This window comes from Syngnathus acus, chromosome 24 (assembly GCF_901709675.1).
Source record: "Syngnathus acus chromosome 24, fSynAcu1.2, whole genome shotgun sequence".
Lineage (NCBI taxonomy): Eukaryota > Metazoa > Chordata > Actinopteri > Syngnathiformes > Syngnathidae > Syngnathus > Syngnathus acus.
Genome location: NC_051108.1, coordinates 741,547 through 769,415, shown reverse-complemented (window position 1 = coordinate 769,415; position 27,869 = coordinate 741,547). Strand labels below are relative to the sequence as shown.

Sequence of the window (27,869 nt, the reverse complement as noted above, 5' to 3'; positions counted from 1 at the left end):
ATTTTCAAGCTCTTTTTGCCCTTTATGTTTGAATTCATGTATTTTTTCACGAATATTACTATAAATACTGCAAATAAAAGAGATATAAACAACGCATCCTGCTGTTAATGCGACAAAAAGCTTACAAGTTGTACTGCGCAGCTGCTGCAGCAGAGGGCGACACACGTTTTGCGTCCCTTTCTTCGCTGAAGCGGAAGTGAGGCGCGCCCCTTCTGCGCCGAAGCGGAAGTAAGACGCAACCCGCAAAGATGGCAGACGACGTAGCGGCAGGTGAGGGGCGAGAATGTGTAAACACGGCTTTTAATGACGCGTTCCCCGTCTTTATGATGTTTTGTGGCGAGGGACGCACTAAAAACAACAAGCCGGTCTTACACAGCCTGCCAGCGTTTAAATGTTTGAGCTTGAACTCGCAGCGAAGGTAATTTGCAGGAATCTGACGCACGGTTCGGGTCAAATTTGTGAGGAAACGTAATTCTGTGCTTCTACCAAGGCGCTTGTCTTAGTATAAGGACAAAGCAGCGTTATACACCTTAAGAAATGGATCAAGATAGTGAATAAATGCTCAAATAGATGATTGTAACTGAAGTCAAAAGGGATCTTTTCAAACTCTATCTCAACCTGCAGATGAAAGTGACAAGAAAGCAGACATTGAGCGTGCAAAGGTGAGGAGCTTTCTGTGTTTTGGGTTTTTAAAATGGATGCTACAAACAGTTAATCAGCCACGGCGTATTCGGACGACACAGAGCGATGGCAAAGAGCTGACCAAAGAGGAGAAGCAGCGGCTGAGGAAGGAGAAGAAGCAGCAGAAGAAAAACAAAGAAAGACGAGATGACGCCACAAAGCCTGAGGCTTCTGCCGCGCTGCCTTCACCGAACGGTAGACGTCCTTTTCCTTCCTGCTGTTTTTGCCATTTCAGCTGAGTTGCCACTTCTCAGCTCCATCCTCAGTGCCAGCCACCGACGCTCCCGTGACCTCGGACAAGCCGGCCAAGAGCAAAGCGGAAGTGAAAGCGGAGCGGAGACCTCGACACGACTCCGACAAGTCCTCCAAACAGGGCAAAAAGCGCGACGGCAGCCAGCAGCAGGCCGCCTCCGCCGCCAAACCCAAAGTGCCACCCGGCGAGCTGCTGCAGCCTGGTAATGCCAGAATGGGGGAATCATGTACTCTGGAGATACTCACCGGTATGTCGTGTCCGCCCGCCCTCCGTCCGTAGTGGTGAAGAGGCTGCCTGAACACATCCAAGTCGATGACCCCGATGTTGTCAAGAAACTGGCCAAGAAGCTGGAAAGACAACAGGTACCTGGTTCAAAGAAAGTGCAGCTTATACATGTTGCGGGGTGTTACTCTCCGGACCTGTGAAAATTCAGTCATTTCTTTCAGACGCGAATACAAGATACTGCAGAGAAGGTACTAAGCAATGTTTTCGACAGGGCGCCTGCCGTTTGCCGTGCTGCTTCGGGAGCAAATTGGAGGCAAATCTGCCCCTCAGTGTGCTTGGCTTTGCCGTGCGTTTCCTTGATTTTGGAAGAATTTGTCGTGGGATTTTTTTTTTGCCCTTCCACGATCAGTCGTGAAATGCGAACCGTGCTGTTCTTTGCTCGGCTTTCAGATCCCGCTGCGCTCGGACTATGGCTACAAGGTCAGCCTCTTTTCACACCTGCACCAGTACAGTCGCAAAGCTCCTCTCACGCAGCAAGTCGGGTAAGCCGGATCCCACCGACGGAACGTATCGGCCACGTCTCGTCGGGGCCTCGCTTACCCGTCCGTGTCTTTGCAGCATCCCCTCGTCCGTAATCCACCCCGCTATCGTTCGACTGGGCCTTCAGTATTCCCAGGGCATTGTGGCGGGATCCAACGCTCGCTCGGTGGCGCTGCTGCACGCCTTCAAGGAGGTATGACGTCACCCACAAGCCAAAGTAGCGGCACAGCTGAACATTGTTTCCTCTCAGGTCATAAGGGACTACGCTACTCCGCCAAATGAAGAGCTAGCCAGAGACTTAGTCAACAAATTAAAACCTTACATAAGGTAAAAACCATTTTGTTTTCATTAATATTGGAATGAATGTCCAAATAATATTACATCTATGAACTGTCTTTTTCTGCAGCTTCTTGAACCAGTGTCGCCCTCTGTCAGCCAGCATGGGAAATGCAATCAAATACATCAAGAAGGAGATTTCTAACATTCCAAATCACTGCAAGGAAGATGAGGTTGTTTTTCTTTTCTTTTTTTTTTTTAATCCCTTGAGTCTTACCATTCCCACAGTTTAACATATCTTTTCAACTCACAACATTAATGAAAGAATTTGTGCAAACATTGTTGCCATTCCGCACAGGCAAAGAGCAAGCTGCTGAACTGCATCGACTGCTACATCGACGAAAAGATCGTGCTGGCGGCCAAAGCCGTGGCGGGGATCGCCATCGGAAAGATCAGCGACGACGACGTCATCCTGGTCTACGGCTGGTAAGGTCAAATGGGAGCGCACGCGGCGGACCTCGTCTGACTTGAATTTGGGCGCAGCTCGTCGCTGGTCAACCACATCCTCTACGAAGCCTTCAAAATGGGCAGGAAGTTCCGCGTTATCGTGGTGGACAGCAGGCCGCGGCTCGAGGGCCGCGAGACCCTCAGGCGCCTGGTCCAACGGGGCATCAGCTGCACCTACGTCCTCATCTCCGTCGTCTCCTACATCCTCCCGGAGGTACCAGCTGCTCTTCAGCGCTAATTTTATTTTTTTTTAAATCCCCTACATGGGCGCACAAACTGAGCTTTTGTCCGCGTAGGTGTCAAAGGTCCTCCTGGGCGCCCACGCGCTGCTCGCCAACGGCTACATGATGTCTCGCGTGGGCACGTCCCAAGTTGCTCTGGTGGCCAAAGCCTTCAACGTGCCTGTGCTGGTGTGCTGCGAGACGTACAAGTTTTGCGAGAGGGTGCAGACCGACTCCTTTGTATCAAACGAACTCGGTGAGTCAAACAATAGCGCGGACACCAAGCAAACAAGAAAGTACCTCCCCCAACGAGATTGGTGCAAAAGATGCTGCATGATGAGCAACTCCGCAATGGTTTTTTTTTTCTTCCCCTAGACGATCCTGACAACCTGATCGTGACGCGGAAGGGCAAGACGCAGCTGGCGCACTGGCAGGAGGTGCGCTCGCTGGGTCTTCTCAACCTGGTATACGACGTGACGCCGCCTGACTTTGTGGACGCCGTCATCACCGAGCTGGGCATGATCCCGTGCACGTCGGTGCCCGTGGTGCTGCGCGTTAAAAGCGTCGACCAATGAGCACATGTGACCTTGCGTGCTTTGAGCGTGGAATAAATAAGTGACTATAATAAATATATATATAGCCGCACGAGTGACTTTTAAACAGCGTTCACGTGTGTTTTTGATTTGGGCCTTAAATTACTGCCATAAATAACTTTGCCTTGTTTGGTAAATCATACATTTATCAGGTCAATCAATATGCTTAAAAAATAAATACAACTTACAGAAAGTAACTCACATTCCGAGGAGAGATGCACTTTTCAAATAGAGGTAACAGTGAAATTAAAATCCAGCTAAGAATCTGTAAAATATCAGGATATGCACTTCCCTTTCAGCTTACTCACTAGATGAATGAACATTAAAACAAATATTCTATAGTGACTTGGCCTTTCGCCTCTGGGTGAGCCACAGCAGGAGGGAAAGTGCAAGCGTGGAAGCTCCCAGAGGTCCAAACACCTGCAGGCTTGGGAACTCCCCCTGTTATGACATTGTGGACAAATGGCTGATTAAAAGAAAAAAACATCTTCAGATATGAGATGCAAACTCTGAGCACGGAACAGACCTCTCGCAGACACTTGTATCCGTGGTAGTTGTCGGCGCAGCTGCACTCGAAGTAACCGGGCCCGTCCGGACCGCACTGGGAGTACTCTGGACAGTTAACAGCTGCCAATCGAGATCAGTAGCGTGAATCCTACTTGATTGACTCAATATAAAATTGCATTGTGTCAACTTACACATCTTCCCTGTCTGAATGCACATGTTCCTCTGGCCTTCGCAAAGGCGCCTTCCATTTTCTATCGCTACCTTGTCCCAGGAGGAATTCCCACCTGGACAGGCAACGTCTGCTGGCAAAATCCTGATCAAGTGCAATTTGTTTTAGCTCAATAAAAATATACAATTTAATAAAAACATGGAGTGAGTAAAAAACACACTTACAACTGACTCAACTGTCTAAATCCTTTGAATGCTGTGTCACTGATGTTGACGATGGAGTTTGATGACAGATCACTGCGAAAATTAATTGTAAACATTTAGAAAGAAAGAAAATGAATTCAATGAGTCCACGTTGTGTCAAACGGTATCTGGACTTATGCGTACATCATTAAAGTGGTTGATGCTTCCTGAAGATTGCCCACGTGAGTCAAGGAACAATTGGACAAATCCAGCCTAAAACAAAACACAAACATTAGATCGTGGTTGAAAGACAGTAAATATGGCTTACGGTTGGTTTATAAGGCCGTCATTAGCATCGTGTTGACATTCTATTTAAACGCCCTACCCGATGATGCGGTCATGGTAGCTCGTGTCATTTCCCCGGCAGCAACGTCCGGTGATCCGACCGTTGGACGAGATGCAAAATTTACCCACCGCGGAGCCATTCAGCAACGTTCCACTACATTGTTTACATAGCTATGAACGTAAACCAGAAAAACATTAGAATGTAGTCATAGTTTCTTTCTACTTTATCATTGATGTACAGCAAAACACCAGGTTGTCTGAGGTCGTACATCGAATGCGCGTACTCTTGCTTTGTAGTCGCTATTACTCTGTTTTGACGTGTAATAATGATATTAAAACAAGATTTGGGCTGATACCTGCGGCTCGATCTGTTGCTGGCTGATGTAAATACACAAACAAATGATGAAAACAAACAAAGGAGGCAGCAGTTGGTTATGCCCAGCTCTCATGTTTACCGATCGAAGTCATGTGACCATACTGTACCAGACACGTGACCAGAAGCGCACCCCAAACCATTTTCTTATACACTCCCCCCCCACATTTAATACCTGAGTAATATTCCATATTTAAAGTAATAATAACAGTAAAATATTTTTGCAACTAATTTTTTTACTGTACACATCGTTCCTTCTTCTCCCGCTGTCACTTTAGATCGCACCAAATGTGGGTCGATTTGAGAACATGTAATGCACTTACTTTAAATCAACTAAATGCGTCTAAAAGACATTGATCAAGATATATATTTAACACACGGCTGTATAAGAAGAAAACACGCCGTTTCCCCTATGTTATTTTAACCGTTATTGGTCCAGCCACCCCCAAGTGGAAAGAAAATGATCTGTACCAGGACTGTTCCAATCCAATTGACCAATGCAAGGTGTTTAAAATGTACATTTCAGTCATATTTTGTTATCATACTGCTTTAGGAGTGTAAATGGGTATTTGTGTGGTTTTATTTGTTGATGATAGGAGGAACATGGAACATTTTGAACCAAAACAGTGAACCACCGCCCCCCTCTTGTTTCGTGAATAGCCTCTGCCATCTCATCTGAAGAAACCAGCTGGCTCTCCAATCCAGTTAGCTACATCTGTTTAGCGGAAGTGAACGTCGCGCGGTTTTAGCATTTTAATCTCGTAAATCAAAAAACACTCAGGAAAAAAAGTTGTTAAAAAGACAATTTAATGTTACTCTCGGTCAGAGTAGAATTATTCTACACTCGCAACATGTACACTTTGGCAGTTTGAAAAGTTTACGACTGACGCGGGGGAAGTTTTTCTCTCTCTTTTTTTTTTTTTTTTTTTTTTTTTTTCGTGACGAAGCTAGCTGGTGCGGAGGTGGATGCTAACTCTCTTCCGCCTCAGCCCGACACGGCGCCACTGGACCGAGCTGAACCCGTGTGTATGCCTCCCTCACCCCTAAAGTCACCAGCGACTCTCACTACAGTGGAATTGTCTGTTTAATCGGATTCAAATTGTGGACAATTGTGGCGTCTTGAGCATCGCTAGCCGAGGTGGCGTTCAGGTACCGCTGGCTGGGAACGAAACATGCATTTTTCCATCCCCGAAACGGAGGTTCGTTCGGGAGAAAATGGATCTACCTACGTGGTGAGCACGTATATACTTGTATTGTTATTAGTTCTTTAACTGTATTAACTAGATGATAATGCAAATTGCAAGCGTTGCCTAATAAATGTGCCTGATAAAATGGAAAATAGGTTGTGACATGTTCTAGGGGAAAATCTAGAAGATATGTTTCAGCTTTTAGCATTTTGTTGTTGTACTATCTCTTCATTGGTTGTGAAAAAGACTGCATCATTGCAGACTTGAGCTTTACAGATGCCATGTACGCTGCCATGTGCTGTGGTCTTTATTGATCTCTCTGAGATTTGGGCCCTGCAAGTGTTATTTGTATTCCATAAACGGATCCACTCCTGTGGATGTTTATAGCCCTCAGCTGGAATTGATCTGTTTGCTGCCACTGGCGTTCATATTGGTCTCATAGAGGGGCAAGAGCCGTCGTCTCTTGCGCAACACGGAGGGAGCATGTGTTTGGCTGGAAAATGTGCGTCAGGCTCCATTTCCCCTCTTTACCGATCTAATTTTGTGGTTCCGCTTCATTAAAACTGGATGGTATTAGAGGTCAAGAGTTCCTCGTGTTTTTTTGGTGTCAAATAACAAAGGTAATAATGTGTTGTGCATTGTGTTAAGGTCTTTGCTCACTTGTGTTCCCCTGCAGGCTTACAACATCCACGTCAACGACGTTCTGCACTGTCGGGTGCGCTACAGTCAGCTCCTCAGCCTCCACGAGCAGGTAAGGCACCACCGGCTTGACGTCATTTTCTCTCACACGCTCACGGTCATTGTAGTTTATATCCTCATTTGATAATCGATGAATGATTGAGAAAGAGCTTTTTGCGCCCACAGTTGAAGAAGGAGTATGGCAGCAATGTGGTGCCTTCCTTCCCTCCAAAGAAGATCTTCACGCTGACCCTCGCTGAAGTGGAGCAGAGGCGGGAGCAGCTGGAAAAGTACATGCAGGCAGGTGAGGCCTTCAACCTCCAAAGAAACTTCAAAAGCGAGCGTGTGTAGGCCTGAAAGAGTCTTAGAAAAGCCACCTCTGAAAAGACAGAAAGGCTACTATCTGACCTCACCACAGGAAATCCTCTGCAGGTCATTTGGGTAGATTGCAGCAGCTCTTGGAGATTTTGACTGGCACCATATTCACTTCGAGACAGATGAACGACATACATTGCAAAGAAAATTGCAAAAAAAAAAAAGGGGGGCTCCTGTGCTTACATGTGCTTTCAGCTTTAATTCCATTTAGGTCTCAAGTAAACACACCTTGTCCGTAGTCCACGTCACGCTCCGGCTCCCAAAGGTGGACTTTCATCTGCGCGTTTTAAGCACATTACCCCTAAGCTGAACCTTGTGCGTACACAAACAAGTTTGCAGAGCGGGCCACCACGCCAAAGCGTGTCTGTCTTAATCCTCTCAGCGCTGGCCGCCAGTGCGGAACAAGGAGGCCTTGTTGCAGCCCCGATTGCCCCTATTTGCTCGTAGGTTACATCATGGCTCGCAGGTAGAAATGTGAAAGCAGCGCCCAAGCTTGCCATACTTTGAATGATTCAAAAAAAAGAAACCCTCACTCAGTCTTCATATCGGTGCGCTCTCGTGGGAGTCGCTCATCATTTTTAGTTCACCAAACTTGTGTCCAAAAACACAGCTCACTTGTCACGTGCTCGGCTTCTTTTGGACTGATTTGTGGCATTTCCTCTTTCCGCCAGTACGCCAGGACCCGCTGCTTGGAGCCAGCGAGTTGTTCAACGGCTTCCTAAGAAAAGCACAGCAGGTCGGCGGCTACTCTATCGACCCAAGCCCGCACCTGCCGGTCATCCTTTCTGCTACGGATGAAAGGTCCTTTGTTATCTTCCACGTTGGTCGCTAACCTGCCGCCGTCTTTTTGTGGCTCTCTCAGGAGACTCAGCAGATTCCAACAGAGGAAGTTGCTCTGGACATTTGCCTGTCTAACGGTCAGAAAGTAACAGTCAACATCCTGAGCTCTGATCAGACGGAAGATGTGCTGGATGTAAGCACTTTTTGCTTTCTTGTATGTTCAGCGCCTTCTCTGAACTGATTCAAGTGGAATTGTTGTTTTTGTTGTGCCTGAAGGTCGTCGCAATCAAACTGGATCTCCCCGAAGAACTTGTGGCCTACTTCAGTCTTTTCCTTGTCCGTGAAGGAGAAGACGGAGGCCTTACGTGTGCGTTACGCAACAACCACACTCGCTTACACAATCGGCGCTACGCTCATTACCTTTTTTTGTTTTGCATCGTCTGCGATAAGATTGCACGTTGCTTATCAAAACAAATGGAATGTTTGGCACACTCTGTTCTCGGATGCCCCCCAAATCATCTGGGCGTCTTGAGCTTGTTCTCTGCTATTTTTCTTGTAGTTGTGCGGAAACTTCAGGAGTTTGAGCTGCCCTATGTGTCCATCACCAGCCTACACAGCTCAGAATTTCACATCCTATTACGGAAAAGGTAGCGTCCATGTTTGAAACGGTGCCTCTTTGGAGGAGCTCCGGATATCGACTGGCCGGCTTTGCGCCTCAAGGGAACTCTTATGAGTCTCCCTGACCTACTTTTGCCGCGTATGTGAGACAGCGGGGGGAGATGGAATGTCAAAGCCACAAAAAGTTGGAAGGTGGATGACTTAACAGACCCCCCACTGTGCAAGACCCAGAGAGCACAAACTCAGCAAGGCTTCAGCCTCGTTGCGCATGCTGAAAGTAAAAATAACCGGATTATCGGAGAAACGTGTCTTTTCAAGTTTCTGCGTCTTTCTCCATAGTTATTGGGACATGATGTACGACGCTGATGTCATGGACAACAGAGTTGGCCTGAACTTGCTTTATGCTCAGGTAAGCAACTTTTTGTTTGTGGAATTGTTGAGAAATGTTTATTGCGGTTTGTGTCCGAGCAGACGGTGTCGGACATCGAGCGAGGCTGGATACTCGTCAACAAAGACCAGCACAGGCAGCTCAAGTCCCTGCAGGAGAAAGGCTCCAAGAAAGAAGTAAGATCAACACACAGCTTGTTTGTAGTAAGCCTTGCCAAAAGTGCTGGCGCGTCGCTTCTTTCGCCAATATTTGATTTCGTAATGGGAGAGACGCGAAGTGAACTCTGTGGTCCCTCCCTCCCTCCCTCCCTCTTCAGTTCATCCACCTGGGCCAGACGCTGAAATATTACGGCTACATCAAGTTCGACCCGTGCGCCACCGACTTCCCCGAGAAGGGCTCCCAAGTCATCGTGGGCGCCGGCAACAACGAGCTCAACTTTCACGTCAAGCTGCCCAACGAGCAGATGAAGGAGGGCAGCTTCAAGGTCACGCGCATGCGCTGCTGGAGAGTCACCTCCTCCGTAAGTCTGCGCATGCATGCGTCTTATGTTCCCGCTCCCCTCCCCTCCCAACGGCCGAGTCCATTTAGCAGCTTGTCTCATTACACACACACCCCCCCCCCCACGGCTGGCTGCCGGCGGCCCCCGCGTCCTCCGTTCGCGCTCTCTTGTAGGGTGATGAATCCCCCGGCTCCATTTGCCACCGTCATTAGCCCCCGCCCCAGCCAAACTGGTTTCTACGGGTTGCTCATTTGGTGCAGCTGTGATGCATGGCGGCAGCTCATCAAATTGCTTCTGCAGGGATTTGTCTCCACATTAAGTGTGTGCGCTTACTATTTTGCAGCAAGTCCCCATCGCAAACGGCACCGGCAACCCGTGCACGTCGGCCAAGTGCGACGTGAAATTGGAGCTGGCCTTCGAGTATCTGATGAGCAAGGACCGCCTGCGCTGGGTCACCATCACCAGCCAGCAGGTCGCCACCATTTTGTTTTGCCATCAACAATATAGAAGTGCTCTTTTCTATCCGGAGGTCATGCCACTTCAGCCCACTCATAAAAACGAAGAGCCTTTGAAATTCACAGAATCCTGTGTGCTTTCAGGCCATCATGATGAGCATCTGCCTCCAGTCGATGGTGGACGAGTTAATGGTGAAGAAGTCTGGCGGCAGCATCAAGAAGGTCACAGCAGTGTTAGACTAGATATCAGTATGTCTAATACATGACTCATTCTCTTGTTCTGTTCCCCCCTTAGATGTTAAGGAAACGACACAGCGGCTCCATGCAGCGGCCCGACTGTCAGCAAGCTGTGAAATCACCCCCGCTGCTGGTGAGGAATGGAACGTGCCAACACAATAACACGGCCCACCCCCACATTTCCACTCCGCCCTTACATCGGCTTCTGTTTTTTTTTCTTCACCTGCTGTTTCCATGCAGGACTCTCCAGACCAGAGCCGCGAGCAGATCATCAAACTATCGGTGAGGACAATAAACACAACTGCACATTTTTATGAGGTCTTGCACACGCCAGAGAAATGGCAAAACAAAAAGCGGACTGATTTATATAGTGCAAGCGTGAATAACAAATAAGTTTCCTGCCATGGGCTCCCCAGACTAAGCTGAGTTCAGTGTCCTTGCGAGGGATCAGCGCCTCCAACTCGGCCAACGACATCAGCGGCGGCGATTTCCACGGCAACTACGCTTTCGAGGGCATCGGCGATGACGACCTGTAACGTCTGCCGGCTGGCCCTCCCCTTCCTCCTCATCCTCATTCCGCGCCCCCGCAAAGGTTACGAGCTTCGGTCCGATGCTAACACGCGTGTCCCGTTGTGCCTCTGCAGGGTTTGTAGCATCCAGGCCCAGAAGTGGCTTCTTTGTTTGTTTGTCGGTCTCGAGCTATCGCCATCTGTTGCGATTTGGATTTCTTTGCCACCTGGCGCTGACATTACCGTGCTAGGAAGTCAATCGGTTCACGTGCAAAGAGCCGAGCGACCCGTCGCCAGTGAGAGCGAGCGCAAGACCGAATTTTCTGCCAAATTGAATGTGCCGCCATGTGCGTACGTGCCAAAACGACGTTGATTTTTCGTACAACTCGCAGCTGGACGCAACATTAGGTCCATCCAGTAAGATGTGACAATTATTTACTGGTATACGTATGTAGTGAGCCCAGTTTGTTGTATATAGGGGGGGAAACATAGCGATCATATAAAAAAAAGGTACTTTACACATATATAGTTTTACCCGTCACATTTGAAACTTTTTTTTTTTTTTTTTTTAAATTAGTGCTGCCTTGAGATCGTAATGTCATTGTCGTTCCACCCAAATTCCAGGCATCGCCAGTATATAGGTGAATGAATGCGGCTGTGCGCCGGTGTACCTAATGATCTGTCCAGTGTCCTTCGGTCTCGCTGCCTTACCTTTTTGTGGTTGCCTGACGATCATTTCTTCCAGTTTCATCAAGTTGCCTGCTTTGGCCCAGCTGCTTGCACTTTGCACTCTAGAAAAAGTCAACTCGTGACAATTGGGGGAGGGATGGAAAAACCTCTTTGAGCATTTAGCCTTTCGCTTTGTCTGAATGATTTGTTGTTGCTAGTTGCCAACTATGTACTACAAGTGAAAACTAGAAAATCCTCTGTTCAAATCCTCGTCTTACTAAATGCTCAAAGGGCATTCACGGAAGGGGTGGGGGTGAAATGTTGGAAATCCATGTATTTTTTTTTTTCAAAGTTTTTATTTTTCTTCTCATAAATGCCAAATTGTAGTTTACTAAAGCATTTTGCACAAGATTAAACATTATCGACGTCACTTTTTCATACGCTCCACTAGCGATTGAGTATTCCAAACTTTTCCTACTAATGTTTTTTTCTATATAGAAATGAACTAACGTGTTGTTTTTGGTTGACAGATTTCCGCTTGATTTTTTTCGTGTTGTTTCGATGTGCTCGTGCCAATCATCTCAGAGGAGCGTTTGAATAATACGGTGCACAACATCAACTTGGTTCATGCATTGCTGGCAACGAATTGAACACGGTGACGAATTCCTCCATTAGTAAGTGCTTCTTTCTTTGTAGCAAAGGTTTGGTTTCATGATTGTTTTGAACAGACATTAAAACCTCATAAAGCGTCACGCTAACTGCAAACAAAAACATCTCAATTGTAAGCAATACAAACGATAACAATAAATGCTCTCATCTGTTCAGGTCTGTCATTGTTTCAGATGAATCATTTTTTCGTGCGCTCGTGGTTGTCCTGTCTGCCTCGCTCGCAGTCTGGATGACGCTTGCAAAATTCTCAACGGTGGAATCTTTCCAAGGCAATTCAGGTGATTTGATGGAGTTACAACAAATTAAAGGTTGGTTCTTTATAGGGGAAAATAGTTTAGCATCATTTTGACTGAAACCATGTGTAATGCAAATATTTTTTTGAAGAGTACAATGACAGTAGAAAAAATTAATTGGGAAAAAAAATAATATTCACGACTGACCACATTGAGGAAATAATGTATTTTTATTGTATGGGAACAAGCCATCAGATATTTGTGTTGAATTATTTGCATGTGTGTGTAGTGTTGCTCTTTAAGGCATTGATGAGACAAACTCTCCATAAAAGGACACAGGCAGGTGATGACAAAAACTTGGGCAGGCGTCGAGGAAACGACAGTTGGGAAGCGCCGTTTCGAGAGCGCCAACAAATTTCTTCCTTTTGCATTCAAAAAGCAAAACAAAATGCGCTCCTAGACATTTTCTCAGGGGGAAACTACACAGACAACCATCCTATTCCGTATACTTGTATATATTAATGTACGTACTTCTAGTCGAGTGATAGCATTAGAAAAATAAAAATGGACACATGCCGACGTACTAATAATGCCATCTTTTTGTTTCCACGTAAACCACGGGCAATTTTCACAGTGAGAAAATAAACAAGACAACACGCGCACAAATACATGTTAAGATCTACACACGTGACAAAATACATTAGATGGGCCCCCCCCCGTCCCTCTCGCAAACGTCATTCTCCTTGTTTTTCAATTCTTAGCAATTAAAAAGCACTTTGCTTGGAGTTTGTCACTTTAAAGGCACTCGCCGTCACCGGTGCCCATGCAAATTCCCCCTTGTCGCTCTTGTATACAAGACAGATGCAGAATTGGGGGTTGCCAAGCCGACCTGGCACTTTGTCATTTTTTCCTTGTTATTAACGTTTGCCGGCCAGGAAGGGATTGTATTTTCCTCCCTAGTCTAATGACATCCAGTGTGTCGACGGGCTTGGCGCTGGCACAACCGCATCAGAGCGTCTGTCTCGTTGTGGCATTTAGACCATTTCAAGTTTCCAGTTGGGGTGCTGTAAAGTCTGAGCGCCCTCCCTGGCCATGTAGGCCACGTCGGGCGCGGCCCCCCCTCCGGCCGCCTCTTTCCTGTGGCCGCCGCGGGGCCCGCCTTTGTCGTCCTGGTTCCTGGCCAGTTGGGCGGGGGACATCTTGACCCAGCCGTCGGTGGCGTGTCCGTGCTTCTTCTGGTGTCGCTTGTAGTTGTCCCAGTGGCCCGTGGTGTAGCCGCACTCCTGGCACTTGTAGGGCTTCTCGCCCGTGTGCCGCAGCATGTGACGCTTGAGGTTCATACTCTGGTTGCAGCTGTAGTTGCAGACGGCGCAGACAAAGGGCTTGGCGCCAGAGTGCACGCGCTGGTGGCGCTTGAGGTTGGCCAGGTTGCCGCAGGCGTAGTCGCACAGGTGGCACTTGTAGGGCTTCTCGCCCGTGTGCACGCGGTGGTGCCGCTTGAGGTTGTCGAAGTGCGCTGAGGCGTAGTCGCACTGCGGGCACTTGTAGGGCTTCTCGCCACTGTGCGTCTTCATGTGGCGGGCCAGGTGGTTGGGGTAATGCGTGAGGAAGGGGCAGGCGGCGCAGGTGTACACCTTGTCGCCGCGCTCGCCGGGGCTGCCGGGCGACGCCGACGAGTCCTTGGTGAGCATCTCCAGCGTGCACTTGGCGCAAATCTGCGCCGACGAGCCGTCCTCGTCTTCCAGCACCACGCCGCAGAGGCGACACGTGAAGGGGAACAGGGAGGAGGAGGAGGATGGTGCTGGGGGCGGGGCCGCCGGGGGCCTGCTCGCTCTGCCGTTGCCGGACGGGTGGTCGGGGGTCGGCGTGGTGGACTGCGGCGACACCCCCTTGAGACTCTCAAATGCAGAGAGGTAGTCGGCGTTCTGAGCCGACAGAGTCAGGTGGGCCGAGGCGGCGGCCACCTCTGAAATGGAAAGAAAATGGTGCATTTGTCATTTTGAAGTGCTCTTCACGTGTCACGATTTTTAGTTTCTGGTGGTGCAAAACCTTTGTGTTAGCATTACGCTAGTAGCAGCCTCAAAGGCTAACAAGTCATTTGTCGTCGTTTTCCTTGCACAGTGGAATCAAACGTACCCTTGGCAGCTTCATCTTCTTCGCTGGCTCGGGGGCCACTCGCCATGTGTCTCTTGAGGCCTCCGACGGGTCTGAGCGCGGCGTGCTGCTGCGAGCTGCCGTGCGTCTCGGCCGAGGCGCCGGCGGGCATGTGCATGCGCTGGTGGCGCTTGAGGTTGCCCAGCGAGCTGCAGGCGAAGGCGCAGCTCTCGCATTTGTAGGGCTTCTCGCCCGTGTGGATGCGCAGGTGGCGCTGCAGGTTGACCAGCTGCGCTGAGGCGTAGGCGCACACGGGGCAGTTGAAGGGCTTCTCGCCGTTGTGCGTCTTCATGTGCCGCTTGACGTGGTTGGCGTAGCGCGAGGAGAAGCCGCACAGGTGGCACGAGTGCAGCTTGTTCTTGTCGTCGCCCGCCATGCCGTCCAGCGGCGAGTGTAGCCCGGCCAGGCTCCCGAAAGCAAAGTCGCCGCCGCCCTTGGGCTCGCGCGAGGCCTTGCAGCAGCGCAGGCAGTAGGGAGCCGCCGGCAGGTCTACCGAGGCGCCCAGGTGGTCGTCGCGCAGCTGGCCGCAGCCCCGGCACGGCAGGTAGGGCGGGAAGGGGGCTTCGGAGCCGCCCGCCCTGCCCTCGTCTTCCAGGCCGTGGTCGGGGGTGCTGCTGTGGGAGGTTTCCGTTTCGCTGTCCATGCTGCTGCCGCCGCTGCAGTCAGAGCTGTCCTCATCACACAGAGGATACACAGAGAAACCGATCTCAGCAGCTACCTCTGCGGAGGGAGGGGACGACAAGAGGGCGGCATTAATACTGCCGAGTACTTGCTCACATTACTCAACACGGTGGCATCATTCGCATCCAAAATCCTGCAGAAAAAATGTCCCGACTCTCGGTGGCTGGCCGCGATGAAAAACAACATTGACGCCATGGTCAAAAGCATAGAAAGAAGCACGCGGATCATCATCAAAGCCTTGTGACTCAAATGTGATGAGATGAAACATCACACTTTGATACTCACGGCTTGCGCAGATCCACCGGCCGCAACAAAATGCTCGCCGCCGCCGCCGAGGAAAACGCGTCTTTCCGTCACAAGGCGTCGAGAGAATGTGAGCAAAGACAGAGTTTGAATCGGCCTCTTTTTGGTCGGAACCCGCAAACCCCTCCCCCTTTCTAGTGGATGATTACAGAGGTTGATGATGATGATGATGACTGTGCCTGCGAGGGCTGCTGATGGTAATGATGATGATGATGATGGGGTAATGATAATGGCAGCAGCGGCCGAGGCAACAGCACATGATGATGATGATGATGATGATGAATGTGCTGCCCTTTGGTGATGGTGTCCTTGATGATAACGGTCATAGTATTTTGTTTATATACTACATCTAATGGCGTCACATTTCCTTTGTAGGTTTTGCAACCTCCCCGCTCCTATTTTGTCGTGCAACAGGATAGAGAGCCGTTTGTATGTGCTTGCTAAAGGTAAGGTGTGCTAAAGGGAATTGCACCATCACTTGTTTCTTTTCATATCTGTTGGGCCCGAGTTGATTACCTTCCGTTATAGCGCCACCTGTCGCTCTGGCATGTTTTATTTTGTATGTGCAGTATGGTCAATCGCTTTTGTCGCCATTTAGTTTGTATTGTGACATTTTGCAATGTCCAAACAAATATGATAACCAACCTGAGAATTTTTCCAGGCCAAGAATCTTGCCGTTGCGATAAGGATCACCAAATTGAAGGTCGTGTTCCAGAAGGAAGTCCGTGTCGAAGGCGAGGTTTCCTGCACTTGCGGCGGCTACAACAGCTTTTGAATCCACTGTCGTGAGAAGCAAAAACAAAAAAAGAAGAATTAAGGTGCCACTGGTAATGTGACTTAAGTACATACTACATATGTGTTTGGAGTACTTACATTTGACTGGCTGTGGATGCTGCTGTTTTTTCCTTGGCATCTTCCAGTCAGCCTCTCCTTTGCTGCCAACGTCTTCCTGCAGACTTCCACAACCATCGGCTCATTGTACATCTGTGAGTGATTTCTCGAGAATTCTGTTGACGGCAGGCAAAAAAAGGAAGCTTATGTTGGAATGTTATTTGGAAAATGACACTTTTAATGACAGGCAGACCTTTTGGTTGCCAGCCAATTTAGAGCATGCTGACTGAGCTTTCACGACTCACAGATGACATCGTTTAGAATTGCATAAACTACCAAATGAAGCCACGATGGTCAATTGAAAGCAATTCAACGCGGGCGGGCGGGCGGACGGACATTCATTTGTACGAGTGTCGTCAAATAATGTCATCCTAAAGTCATGTGACATTACATTTGAATTCTTTGCTCAATATTTATTACGGAAGGGCCACTCGCTGACGTAGTAATGATGCGACAAAGATGACTAATACACGACGCGCCTTAATGTTTGCAAACAATTTTTCTGTTGCATGATGAGTGTATTAAGTGACGAAATCATCTTATAATACACATATCCGGGCGATGTGTTTAAGCAAGGGGGGGGGGGGGGGGGGGGGGTGACTTAATGACAGCATGTCCACAAAAGAGCATGCATGCGGCTCGCAGCATCCAAGAAACGAAGCGGCATAAAACGCACAATTCCACATTTTGAGCCACCGAGTAACATATCGGCAACCCCGCGAGTTGCACACACAATTTCCTCATAGACGAGCCCCGTCTTAAAATGCAATTAGCGGGCGGCGATCACGTCGAAGCCGCCACCCCCCCTAATAATAATAAATAGACACGGCGCAAGCTAACGTCAACTTGTCCGAGTGAGCTCGTCATGCTAACTTACCTAAACGGAGAAAGTAGTCCTCATCGCCGCCGCAGCGCACGCTTTTAGAGACGACGTGCGGCTGCGCGAGCGCGCCACACACGCACGTCCGCCATTTCTTCGCAGGCTGCGGCGACAAAGAAAGGCAATTAATGGTATTTTTCATAACTTAATTGATTTTCTGATTCGCCTGTGTGAGCTCCCTGCAAGAAACAACAAGGGCACTTCCGGCGCAGGGGAAGGCGGTGCTTTACAGTTAAAGGGCGCATCACCTTGCGGTAGTTGACGCCATTCTTTCAAATGTTCATCATTACAACGTCAACTTTACGTCGTTTTGTGACGTCGTCAACGCGAAATGTATGGAAACTCTTGGTTTGTTTTGATCGTTAGTCGGTATTAATCTTAGGGACGCATGTACTGGCTAATTACTGTTTCAGGCGTTACAAACACAACTCGACTATTGTCTTGTTTATTCACGATAAGTCCCACAATTCGACGTTTGACTGGTTTCTTAAGATTTCTTTCGTAATTTGTCAAAACCAGACCTTTATTTTGAAATGTGTAGAGGTCACTTCCGGATAACACGTCACCAGAAAGGGGAGGAGTCGTTCTCCCATTTAACTGCCAAATCGTCCTTTGCAGATATTATCTTGATTAAAATATATATCTTGTTTCGTGATGAAGAAACGTAAGATAATACTGTACACGTTTTTATTACAAAAATGTATATATACATATTTAAAAAAACAAGATTTTGATGGTATTGACGCCTAAGTACGACTCATTCTGAAGACACTATAGGCAGATTAAAAACTGATTGGACAAAAAATGTGCCACATTTGCTGTGGGGAATCAATCCAATTTTAAAGAGCAAATATTAGAATTTAGGATGTAAATGTAGGTCAGTGATTGTGATAGTGCTGTGGCACACCTGATGGATGATCTGAGGTGGCAAAACGCCGCGCTAGTTTATTTACCTAATTATGCTGCATGGTGGAATTTCAGTTTTGTTTTCGATCAATGTGTATTTATAAATAGGTGGAGTAATAATGTGCGAGTTGTTAACGAATGGTGCTTGGAGGGTGTGTTTTACCGAAGTCAAATTCCTTGTTTGGCACGCTCAAACATGGCGAATAAAAACTCTTGAATCTTGAATCTTGAATCTTGAATGAGCGCAGCCTACTTGGTCTTTGTATTTTTTATGAATAGGAGAATCCTCGCTTTCCTGCGTCATCCCATTGGTCCGAGTCACCGCAGTGTGCCACCCCTCCGGCCCCGTCGTCAGCAAGTGCACGCCGGGCCAAGGCTCTCCATCGCCGCGCCTCGCCTCGCCACCGCCCGGCCGCCGACCCCCTCTCTTACGTCGCTACACCTGCCGGCGTCACGGCGGGTCCAGCCGGTGAGAGAGCACGAGGACACCGCCTGCTTGCATGCCGTGTGGGGATTTTCTACAGGGGAGGAGCCATTTGTGTCATGCACAGCGAGGTAGGAAGCCGTTTACGTAATGCATCTTGGACTCTTCCTTGCCCATGTTATGATGGCCTCTTGTTGCGTCGAAAGGCTCTTTTTCGAAGCACCACTCCCTGACCGCGCGATGCCGCTCGCGCTCGCTCATCAAGTCAGCCAAGCGCTGCTGCAAGAGCGCATCACTGCGGCCTGCTAAATAATACGTACGCGTACGCGGCGGCAACTCTTAGGAAATCCAACAATATGCAATACGTACGCGGCGGCAACTCTTAGGAAATCCAACAATATGCAAATTGTGCTCAGTGACTTTTGGTTTCAAAACTCGCCATCCATCAATTTGAGATGTAAAGCTTGGCTGTGGCAAGAAAGCTGCAGGTGCCTTGCCTTGACATCTGGCCACCATCAGTTCACATTGGTTTTGCTGCAGTGGAAGGACAATATCAGCTGGTGGCGCTAATGCACAATGAAGCTGCTTTATCAGTCGCCCAATAAATCCCAGAAAAGAAGTCCATCGTTGTGTTTTGGGTGAGGTGTGATAGATTAATTGCATTTCCCTTCATTTCAACGGGGAGGGATGGTTAGAGATCAATTTGGGGGTCTGGGGCAGAAAAAGAAAAGCATTGGAAAAACATTTGACTATATGTTGAGTCATGAATGAAGGCGGCATCGAAAATCCATTCTTACAAGAAATACACAGCAGTGACGCTTTTTCCCCACCACGTTCAGGAACCATTTGTTGTTGTTTTAATAAAACACAATCACAATGACGTTATCAAGTATCAGTACACGACTCAAATGTATTTGTACTCGGCCTGAAAAAGTGCGTCCCTCGTAGATATGATAGCAGGCACGATACAGATGTCGACGTGAGAGGACTCTGCCAATCGAGTGCGCGTGCGCGGGCAGGCTGAGGTCATCCTCGTGAAAAGCCGCATTGCTGCTGCGGGACGGCGTCCGGTGAGGGTTGCACAGGGAAGGCACCATCCTCGGGTTTCCCTCCTACTTTCCCAGACACAAACAATACGGCCGGACCTTTTCAGCAGCTTGCCGGCCGGCTAACAAGTTTCACGGCCCTCCAAACGCACCTGGCTCGCAGCCCAGCGCGTGATGTCATTCTACATTTGATTTCAAATGTGTTTCAATGTCATTTGTAAATTGAAGATGGTGATAACAAAAGAGTGAGGTTATCAGGTCCATTGACCCCGTCATGTGTCTAATAGCATCGCCACAATATTAGCAACACCTCTTGAATGCCTTTTTTTGCATGCAGGGGGCTGGCTCCAGATCTGAAAAGGAGGCCTAAAAGTACTCCAGTACAATCAGGAGGAAGAAGAATCTCAGTGAAGCCGTCCGTATTAGTGATGTTCCCCTCGTGACGGGGGTCACCTCTCGGTCATCGCCGCCGCTCCCTCTCTTTGTGTGAGAACGCACGCACGCACGCACGCTGCGCCGGCGCTAATGGTCACGGAGCCGCGCTCGTCCTCAGTCGCCGCTCCAGCCGCCCACCATGAAGAGGCCCAAGCAGCAGACGGGCGGCCCGCTCAGCTTCCTCAACTTCTTCAGCCGGAAGCCCAAATCGGAAGGGCGGCCCGCCGAGGCTCGGCCGAAAGAGGAGGTGGCCATCGCGCTCACCCCCAGCGAACATCCGCCGCAACGGGTAAGGGCAACTTCCACCTTCCTTTGGCTCTAGAATGTTGGCCTAAATGTACATGCAGAGACCTACTTTGCATGCTGTGCAACTGTTCAAGCTTGTCATCATTTTCAAAAACTCTTAGCACAGCACCAAGGCGTCATGCTCATTTGTTTCCACAACACGTTGCCAAATGTTACAAACAAGACAATTTGTCCTGACCTGAAAGATAAAAATGTCCCGTCAGGAAGCTGAGAGAGGAGCATTAAGAGCCAACGAGCGACGCTGTAGATGATTGACTTTGGATGGCTCAGCCGCTGCCTGCGCCTGTTACAGCCCAAATCCATTAGAGTGTTGACTTAATGAAATGCTAATTTGCCTAAATGAGGTTGCCTAGCAACCGGAGTCGGCGCCGCGTAACCGGCATCCACCTGCAATCGCTACTTAACCTCAGACGGTGTTGCTTTGGTCATATGGGCTCATTTCAAAGTAGGGTTTTGAAACGGTGTTTGGGTTTCAAAATAAGATTTCAAGTCAAGGTTTCACAATATCAGCCTGTCAAACAAGGCTTGTATTGTGTACAATCATTTAAGAGCGTGTGTCTTTGTCTGCGTAGGAAGAGACTGCCGAAGAGTCTGGTCAAGGGAGACTTTGCCGAGCGGAAAGCGCCGACAGCGCCGCCGAGGATGCCGTTGAGGCGCCGTCGACGGCGTCCAGCCCGCCCGCCGGCGCCACCGCCGGCTCCACTGACGTCCTGCCGCTGTCCTGGTCCGGCCAGGACCCGCCGGCGGCGGACGAGCACCTAGAGGAGTGCCCGCTGTGCCTGCTCAGCCAGCCGCCGCAGTGCTTCCCCAGACTGCTCACCTGCCCGCACCGCACCTGCGGCGACTGCCTGCGCCGATATCTGCGCATGGAAATCTCCGAGAGCCGGGTGGCCATTGCGTGCCCGCAGTGTCCCGAGGCCCTGACGCCGCTGGATGTGCGCACTATCCTGGATGACCCGGTGCTGCTGGAGAGGTTCGAGGAGTACCACCTGCGCCGCTTCCTGGCCGCCGACCCGGACACGCGCTGGTGTCCCGCACCGGACTGCAGGTCTGAGCCCGCCTTCTTTCTTCAGTTAAGACGGAAAGGAACTTGAAATGTGCATCGCAACAAATTCCAATTTGTGAGATCTTTATGAAGATAGAAATGTATTGAAGCCCCAGAATTCTGCCTAGCAACGAATAGTTCTCATCCACAGCTACGCGGTGATCGCGTACGGCTGCGCTGAGTGTCCCAAGCTGCGGTGCGGGCGCGACGGCTGCGACACCGACTTCTGCTACCACTGTCGCCAGCTGTGGCACCCGAACCAGACCTGTGACCAGGCGCGGCGCCAGCGTGCGCGCCACGCCTTGGGCGGCAAGGACGCCACGGCCGCTGCGCTCTACGTCTTCAATGAAGAACCCGGAGGAGGTGCGCGCGCCCGCCCCATCACGCCACTTGTAAAAATGCCCTCGCAAGACCGAATACGGCTCTCACGGCAGGGTGGGGCACCGGCGTGACGGGCGCGCTAACGTGACTCCTACTTTTTCCCTCACGCAGATGCGGAGGAGATCAAGCCGTGTCCCCGCTGCGGCGCTTGCATCATGAAGACCAACGACGGCAGCTGCAACCGCATGAACTGTACCGTGTGCGCTTGCCAGTTCTGCTGGCTGTGCATGCAGGAGATCACCGACGTCCACTACCTCAGGTAGACAGACAGACCGCAGTGGCATCTATTGGCTGTCATAAGGTGACTCACCTTTGTGCTTCAGTCCCTCAGGATGTACCTTCTGGGGCAAGAAGCCATGGTCTCAGACCCGCAAAGTTCTGTGGCAGGTGGGCATGTTGCTGGGCGCCCCCGTGATCATCTCGCTCATCGCCGGCCTCGCCATTCCCGTCATCATCGTGGGCATACCCATCTACATGGGCCGAAAGGTACCCTGATCCAATCCAGATGATAGGTCATCTCCAAGCGGGTCTGGACCATTTTCCCATTTGCAGGTCCACGGTCGTTGCAAGAAAAACAATATCTCAGGAAGTAAGCACTACTTGACGGTGGCGAGCGGCGTGATGATGTCGGTGTTTGTCTCGCCCGTCATCGCGGCTGTCACAGTGGGTACGAAAAGAACGTCCGTCCTCCGCGTCCGTTTGTCCTGATCCGCTGTGCCCGCCCAAACAAATGTTGCATTGCAAATGTGCGCAGGCGTGGGCGTCCCGCTCATGTTGACGTACGTGTACGGGGTGGTGCCCATGTCGCTGTGCAGGAACGGTTGGTGTCGACAGCCCGCCGACGCTCCCGACGCGCTGGAGGACCTCGCCAGCTGTGAGTGACATTTGACACGCGTCATTGCATTGCATCTGCCGGGATTGAGAGACAACTTTGGTTTGTTCTGTGACCAAACTTGTAACTCGAAGCACTACGCTCGTAGATCTTCTGTTCTCTCACATGGTGAGCGAGCACTGGCGGGCTCAAAGCAGCCCCACGCTGGCCGACACCAGCGTGCAGGAGGTCAGCGCGCAGGAAGCGGTTGCCCCCCACCCGGTGCCCCTCCCACTCCCCGGTGCGGCGGCGGAGGAGTCCCCCCGAGAGGACGGACAGTCAGAGTGCAACGGTGGTTCCAGGTAAAAGACACCTTTTGCATTTAAAACAAAACAAACAAATTGATCTCAGCAACCCCAGCACTCACAGGAATAGATAACAAAACAAAAAACAACTAACTTGATTGCGGTCATTGAGAACAGTGACGCTGACGGTATTATACTGCCCTCCGGTGGCTAAAGTGAGCCTTCCTAAGAAAATAGACCTCTGCAATGGATGGAGTTCATTGCTGTATTTTTGTTTTGTTTTGCGGCCGCAGGGACGGAACCAACATCGAAGTGCGCGTGGAGATCGAGAGGCAGCCCCGAGGCGCTCGCCAGTCCAGCCTCAGCAGCATCCTGTCCAGCCGCAGTTTGTCCATCGAGTCCCTGGGACGCTTGGCGAGGGGAGACGGTAACGCTTTCCCCGTCTTTGAATCGGAAGACGTATGACTCGCCCTTAAAACGGGGGCGCTGATGGACCCTTATGGCCAACTTCTGCTTCCCTCCCACCAGATGCCTTTAAGTGTAAGCAAGACGCTAATGAATAATATGTAGAAGTGTGTGCGTGCGTGCGTGCGTGCTGGATTAGCACGAGTGTCATTCTAAGACAAGGGTGGGCAAAATTTGGCCTGCTGTGTTCTTGAAATGACTTGTACCATCCAAAAACTCGAAGGTGGCGGGCGGTTGGATGCAAAGGTTTGCCCACCCCTCTTTGAAGCAATTTGGAGAGCGTCCATTTTGTGATGAAAGCTCACAGTAACATTTTAGCATGTCAGCCTTCTCCGTTGGGCTACTTCACCCGTTTAGCACCCCTTTAACAATAAAACGGGCCCCTTGCAAGCATGTGTTCTGGGCTGGGAATAATGTATTTTATACTCCCCCACCTCATACCAACATACAATGTATAATAGATATCTGGATATAATGCTGAGTCGGCACGGGGAGGCCGGCCGGGGCCGCTCAAGCGTGAAACTGCAGGCGAAGGTGACTTGCGGCAAAGGTATTGGGACAGATGGCAAGTATCTTCCACCTCGACACACGCACAGAGTGTGTGGAGAGTTTGCGTATATGTGACAGACGGGCAAGATTGAGACCCGCTGAAATGAACACAAGACACCACCACCACCACCATTGTAGCAGCAGAATCAGCAGCAGCATGATGTCGATGCCACCACCTTGGCCAACCCTCCACTATAATAAAGAGCAGAATAATGCTTAAGGTGACTATTCACACACACTTATTTGCTTCGTGGGTGTTCAAAAATGATGATGGGTTAATAAATATCACACTATGACAGACGATATTACAGTGCATCTGTTGGCTGAAGGAAAACTGCAATGACGCGCTATAAACGCTAGAGAGCGCCAACTTGCAGACGATGCTTAATATTACGTTCAAATTTGTAATCGTTTACAGTTCTATTTTTTTATTTGATTTTTTAAAAAGTCGTTACAGTGTGCAAGCAAAAGAAAAATATTTTTTTTTCTGCCGTACGATAAGTCAATTGAAATAAACGTTTAAACATTTATCACTATAAAACATGTAACACTTGCCATGCTATTATACCTAACATACACATCATTTCAGATAACATTCCCTGTCAAAAAAGAAAAGAAAGGAAAAAAAGAAAATGGAAATGGGGGTAAGTTTGGGTGAGTCGCCGATAGAGCCTGGAGGGAGGGAGGGAGGGACACGCCCTCCCTCGATCAGCACCGGAGACACGCCGGCCGCCGGCAGGGTGTCGCTCTGCTCGGCGTTAGTTGCTCACCACCGGTGGAGCGAGCGGGACACCGACAGTGGCAAGCCGGCCGGCGAGGAAGACAGGACGCCTGCCTGCCTGCCTCCCTGTCGAGCGAAGAGAAGAGGAGAGGAACGACGTCCAGCAGCGTCCAGTTGCACCGGCGGCCATGGACGCGCTGAAAAACGCCGGGAGAGCGATCATCAAGAGCCCTGGCGTCCCGCGGCACACGTGGGGAACTTCCAAGCACGAAAGTAAGTGAGGCTGGCTGCCTTGCACCAACAGCTGCTAACTCAAGAATGCATTTGAAAAAGATCATTATTCTGTTGCTTGTGCCTTTTGTTGCCTTCAGTATTGTCTTCATTTTGAGAAATGAATGTTCACATTTCAGGTTTTCATCCCCAAAGGTACAACCTCCTTCAATTGCTGCTTTTGTTGCCTTCACTTTTGTCCTCAATGTGTGAACTTGAAATAACTCCGAGCTGCTTTGCGAGGCCATCAAATTCAGCGACCAGCTGCTTGTTTGTGGCTTATGCTGCCCTTTGTTTGTTGGTTGGTTTGTTTGTTTGTTTTGTTGAGTCAAATGTGTGTCCACACACAACTTCCAAAGTTGTTTGCCTTCCAAATGTCTTGCGTGAGGACCACTTTCCCCATCCTTTATGGCATCCGCCTCACGTTGTGACCTGCTTTGGATTGTACACTGCTACTTTCCTTCTTTCTTCCCAAGTTCAGCATCCACAACCTTGAGGCTCTCTTCATCTTTGCGGCCGCTCACGAACAAAGTGACATTTTATCATCTGCCGAGGTCATATCGGATGCCCAGCGTGTGCCTTCCGGTGCAAGCTGTCCCTTTGACTCGCATCTCAAAGTATCAAGGGCAACGCTTATTGTTGTCGACTATCTTATGCTTTCGGGATCGTGGCTGGCTGTTGGAAAGCCCCGCTGAGAAATAATTATCTCTCACTGCCTCATTATGTCTCAGCGGAGGAGACAACTCTGCCAGCATAAATAAGCACCAGTGCTTGCAATTAGAATGCTGGCTGGCGCCAATTTGCATTTCTTACAGTAAAGTCACCTTTATTGTGAGGAATATGTCCTGCAACACGTCGCAGATTGACAGCTAAAACAGGGACAAAAATGAGCCCCAGAATTGAACAGCAAGTCGGCCGGCCATGTTGCTTAGAAGTTGCCAAACGTGAATTGGGACAAAATTAGCGTTGGATGGAAAGCAGCTCTCCTCAACAGATGGAAAAGTTGCCTTTTCACATTGTTAAGTCCCTCGAGGCCCGGTTGAGGTGAAGTGAGTGAATTATGCAATAGCGGGAAATGGTGAGAAGCTATCTTTGGAGGCTTGCTTAAGTGCTTAGGCGCGCGCACACACACACACACTGACAGACCACCGTGTGTGTGTGTGTCTGTCAGCGGTCCTCCAAGTGAAAGCGTGGAAGTCAACGTTGCCGCCGCGCCTAAAAATAACTTTGGAATGAATAATGATGAGCTTGTGCTGCATACAAACTCAAAGCAAGCACGGCTTTGAAAAGCAAATTTGATCCTTTTTAATGGATTGACCTTGTTATGAATTATGCAAATGGTAGCTGAAGAACTGCAGTATAGCCACACTTCAAATGATTCATATACTGCTATAATTAGTCATGGCTATGCCATGAAAAGTATTCATAAAAGTATTTTTTGGGGTGAAACGATCATGTTGAACACATTCAAGTGGCTGGTGTGATGCTCTGCCAAGCGTTTAGTGATGTGGTTTGTAAGCTCCGCCTTCCTCCGGGGTTGTTGGGGATGCGGTTGCCTAGCAACGGCAGCCCTTTGCTCCCCCTCCTTGTTATTGTTGTCAATATTTGAGGAGCAGCTGCTAGGTTACCTCTCAGAGGCCCCATTTAATACCCTAATGGCTTTTTAATGGGGGGGGGTCGGGGGATTTGCTTTTTCTTGCTTTTGCAACATAAGGCACAAATGCACGAGCGAGCGAGCCGCCGCCGCCGCCGTCCTCCTCCCCAAACGTGCGGCCTATTTTCCCCCCCATCAAGGTGGTGTCCCAGATTCAAAATAGCCTCTGATGAAGAATAAAACTGTCAATGCAAAGAGAATGCATATGATCAGATGGAGGGGGGTGCGAATGCAGGCTGGGCCTGAAAAACAAGTTTGACAATTTCCACAGCCACATTTCATACCATTTGGGATTGTATCATTTTTCAAACCGTTGCAGTTGAGCGGGACTCGCTCGCACGGGCTAACATCAAACTCACCCAAGCGGCGAGCCAGGCGCGATTGAAAACGACTTAATAATTCAGAGTTATTGGAAGGCGCTAGCGCGAGCTAGCAGGGAGGTTACGGGTGTGTGTGTGCTGCTGGCAGATGGCTCAGCCTGGCTGGACTGGACCACTTTGAATGTCCAGATTGGAGCCATAATATGTGGGATCAATTGCTTCTAATCTGGGCTAAACCTTTGTTTGCTACATCTGGAGGTGATTTTGCTTGGCTCTCCAGCACAAACATCCCAAAAGTTGAGCAAAAAATACAACATTTCTCTGCTGCCCATTTTGTTTGCTAATTGATTCTCCCTGTGTGTTCTCTTGCGTGTATATTTAATGCCCGGTGTGTTTTGTGTGGCGTTGTCCCCAATGCAGAGCTTCCCGAGAACTGGACAGACACCAAAGAGACTCTGTTGGAGGGCATGGCGTTCAACCTCAAGTACCTGGGAATGACATTAGTGGGCCAGCCCAAAGGGGAGGACATGGCCGCCGCCGCCATCCGCAGGATCGTCACCACGGCGAGTGACGAAATCCTCACCGCTGGATGTTTCCCGTTTGTCCACGTCGAGCCAACCTTCGTATTAATTCGGAATTGATTTCTAGCGGCATGTGCGCGCTTGTCTCCGTCTGTTCCCTTGGAAACCCAGCGAGCCGACGGGAACGGCTGATTTGATTTGATTTTCTTTCTGATGCGATAAGACCATCTTATTGTGTGTCTTTTTTTCCTAGCACTCGCATGCACCATTGTGCTTATTGAAGTGACGGCTTTGCGCTTTTCACACATTTACCTCACGCCATCAGAATTGATTTGTTTTTCAACTCCTCAGGCCAGAGCCGGCGCTAAGAAGTTCCGCAAAGTCACGCTGACCATCTCCCCGAAAGGCATCGTCATTACCGACACGGACACGGCGGACCTGGTCGAAAACGTCTCCATCTACAGGTGACTCGTGTTTGGAAAGGAACCCTCGACTGCTCCAAATAACAAAATGATTGAAAGCGGGACCGAGCCTCCCCCCCCTAAATCTTATTAAAAATAATTCCGTAGTGGAGGTAACGAGGCAGTACGTGTGTGTGTGTCCTCGGATCCACCTTATCTGCCACAACAGAC

General features: G+C 49.6%; 6 protein-coding genes across 18 annotated transcripts in view; 4 read left to right on the top strand and 2 right to left on the bottom strand.

Moving 5' to 3' along the window:
• Positions 1–184: 184 nt before the first annotated feature.
• eif2b4 (eukaryotic translation initiation factor 2B, subunit 4 delta) lies at positions 185–3,363 on the top strand. Its single transcript, XM_037244567.1, has 13 exons — positions 185–270; positions 625–662; positions 744–876; positions 936–1,136; positions 1,214–1,296; positions 1,610–1,701; positions 1,778–1,892; positions 1,950–2,026; positions 2,106–2,208; positions 2,334–2,461; positions 2,519–2,696; positions 2,779–2,959; positions 3,079–3,363. The coding sequence occupies exons 1-13, from the start codon at positions 249–251 to the stop codon at positions 3,276–3,278; spliced, it is 1,551 nt and encodes a 516-aa protein (XP_037100462.1). The 5' UTR covers positions 185–248; the 3' UTR covers positions 3,279–3,363.
• Positions 3,364–3,421: 58 nt separating this feature from the next.
• Positions 3,422–5,011, bottom strand: atraid (all-trans retinoic acid-induced differentiation factor). The gene is made up of 7 exons (XM_037244571.1): positions 4,856–5,011; positions 4,540–4,670; positions 4,359–4,427; positions 4,197–4,268; positions 3,995–4,116; positions 3,823–3,923; positions 3,422–3,737 (listed from the first exon to the last, which is right to left on the bottom strand). The coding sequence occupies exons 1-7, from the start codon at positions 4,946–4,948 to the stop codon at positions 3,633–3,635; spliced, it is 693 nt and encodes a 230-aa protein (XP_037100466.1). The 5' UTR covers positions 4,949–5,011; the 3' UTR covers positions 3,422–3,632.
• Positions 5,012–5,566: 555 nt separating this feature from the next.
• Positions 5,567–12,097, top strand: snx17 (sorting nexin 17). Its single transcript, XM_037245068.1, has 15 exons — positions 5,567–6,104; positions 6,736–6,810; positions 6,924–7,041; positions 7,784–7,848; positions 7,975–8,085; positions 8,169–8,259; positions 8,452–8,539; positions 8,850–8,919; positions 8,982–9,074; positions 9,215–9,418; positions 9,741–9,869; positions 9,997–10,074; positions 10,148–10,222; positions 10,330–10,371; positions 10,506–12,097. Exons 1-15 carry the CDS (start codon positions 6,045–6,047, stop codon positions 10,623–10,625), a joined length of 1,419 nt encoding a protein of 472 aa, XP_037100963.1. The 5' UTR covers positions 5,567–6,044; the 3' UTR covers positions 10,626–12,097.
• Positions 12,098–12,380: 283 nt separating this feature from the next.
• znf513a (zinc finger protein 513a) lies at positions 12,381–17,181 on the bottom strand. The gene is made up of 5 exons (XM_037245065.1): positions 17,076–17,181; positions 16,181–16,314; positions 15,953–16,087; positions 14,306–15,043; positions 12,381–14,135 (listed from the first exon to the last, which is right to left on the bottom strand). Exons 2-5 carry the CDS (start codon positions 16,218–16,220, stop codon positions 13,204–13,206), a joined length of 1,845 nt encoding a protein of 614 aa, XP_037100960.1. The 5' UTR covers positions 16,221–16,314; positions 17,076–17,181; the 3' UTR covers positions 12,381–13,203.
• Positions 17,182–18,409: 1,228 nt separating this feature from the next.
• si:ch211-278j3.3 (E3 ubiquitin-protein ligase RNF19B) lies at positions 18,410–24,056 on the top strand. The gene is made up of 11 exons (XM_037245066.1): positions 18,410–18,539; positions 19,792–19,940; positions 20,008–20,178; positions 20,768–21,243; positions 21,392–21,603; positions 21,733–21,880; positions 21,945–22,107; positions 22,174–22,288; positions 22,376–22,495; positions 22,602–22,794; positions 23,031–24,056. The coding sequence occupies exons 3-11, from the start codon at positions 20,029–20,031 to the stop codon at positions 23,200–23,202; spliced, it is 1,749 nt and encodes a 582-aa protein (XP_037100961.1). The 5' UTR covers positions 18,410–18,539; positions 19,792–19,940; positions 20,008–20,028; the 3' UTR covers positions 23,203–24,056.
• A 473-nt stretch (positions 24,057–24,529) lies between these two features.
• The window catches only part of si:dkey-71h2.2 (low density lipoprotein receptor adapter protein 1-B), an 8,979-nt gene continuing 5,639 nt past the window's right edge, over positions 24,530–27,869 (top strand). For all 13 annotated transcript variants that reach the window (XR_005096672.1, XR_005096673.1, XR_005096671.1 and 10 more), the window contains exons 1-3: positions 24,530–24,745; positions 27,137–27,279; positions 27,589–27,701. Coding sequence is in view for 10 of the 13 variants with exons in the window: in XM_037245079.1 (XP_037100974.1) it covers positions 24,661–24,745; positions 27,137–27,279; positions 27,589–27,701 (341 nt within the window). In the remaining 3 variants the exon portion in view is untranslated. The remainder of the gene's footprint in view (positions 24,746–27,136; positions 27,280–27,588; positions 27,702–27,869) is intronic.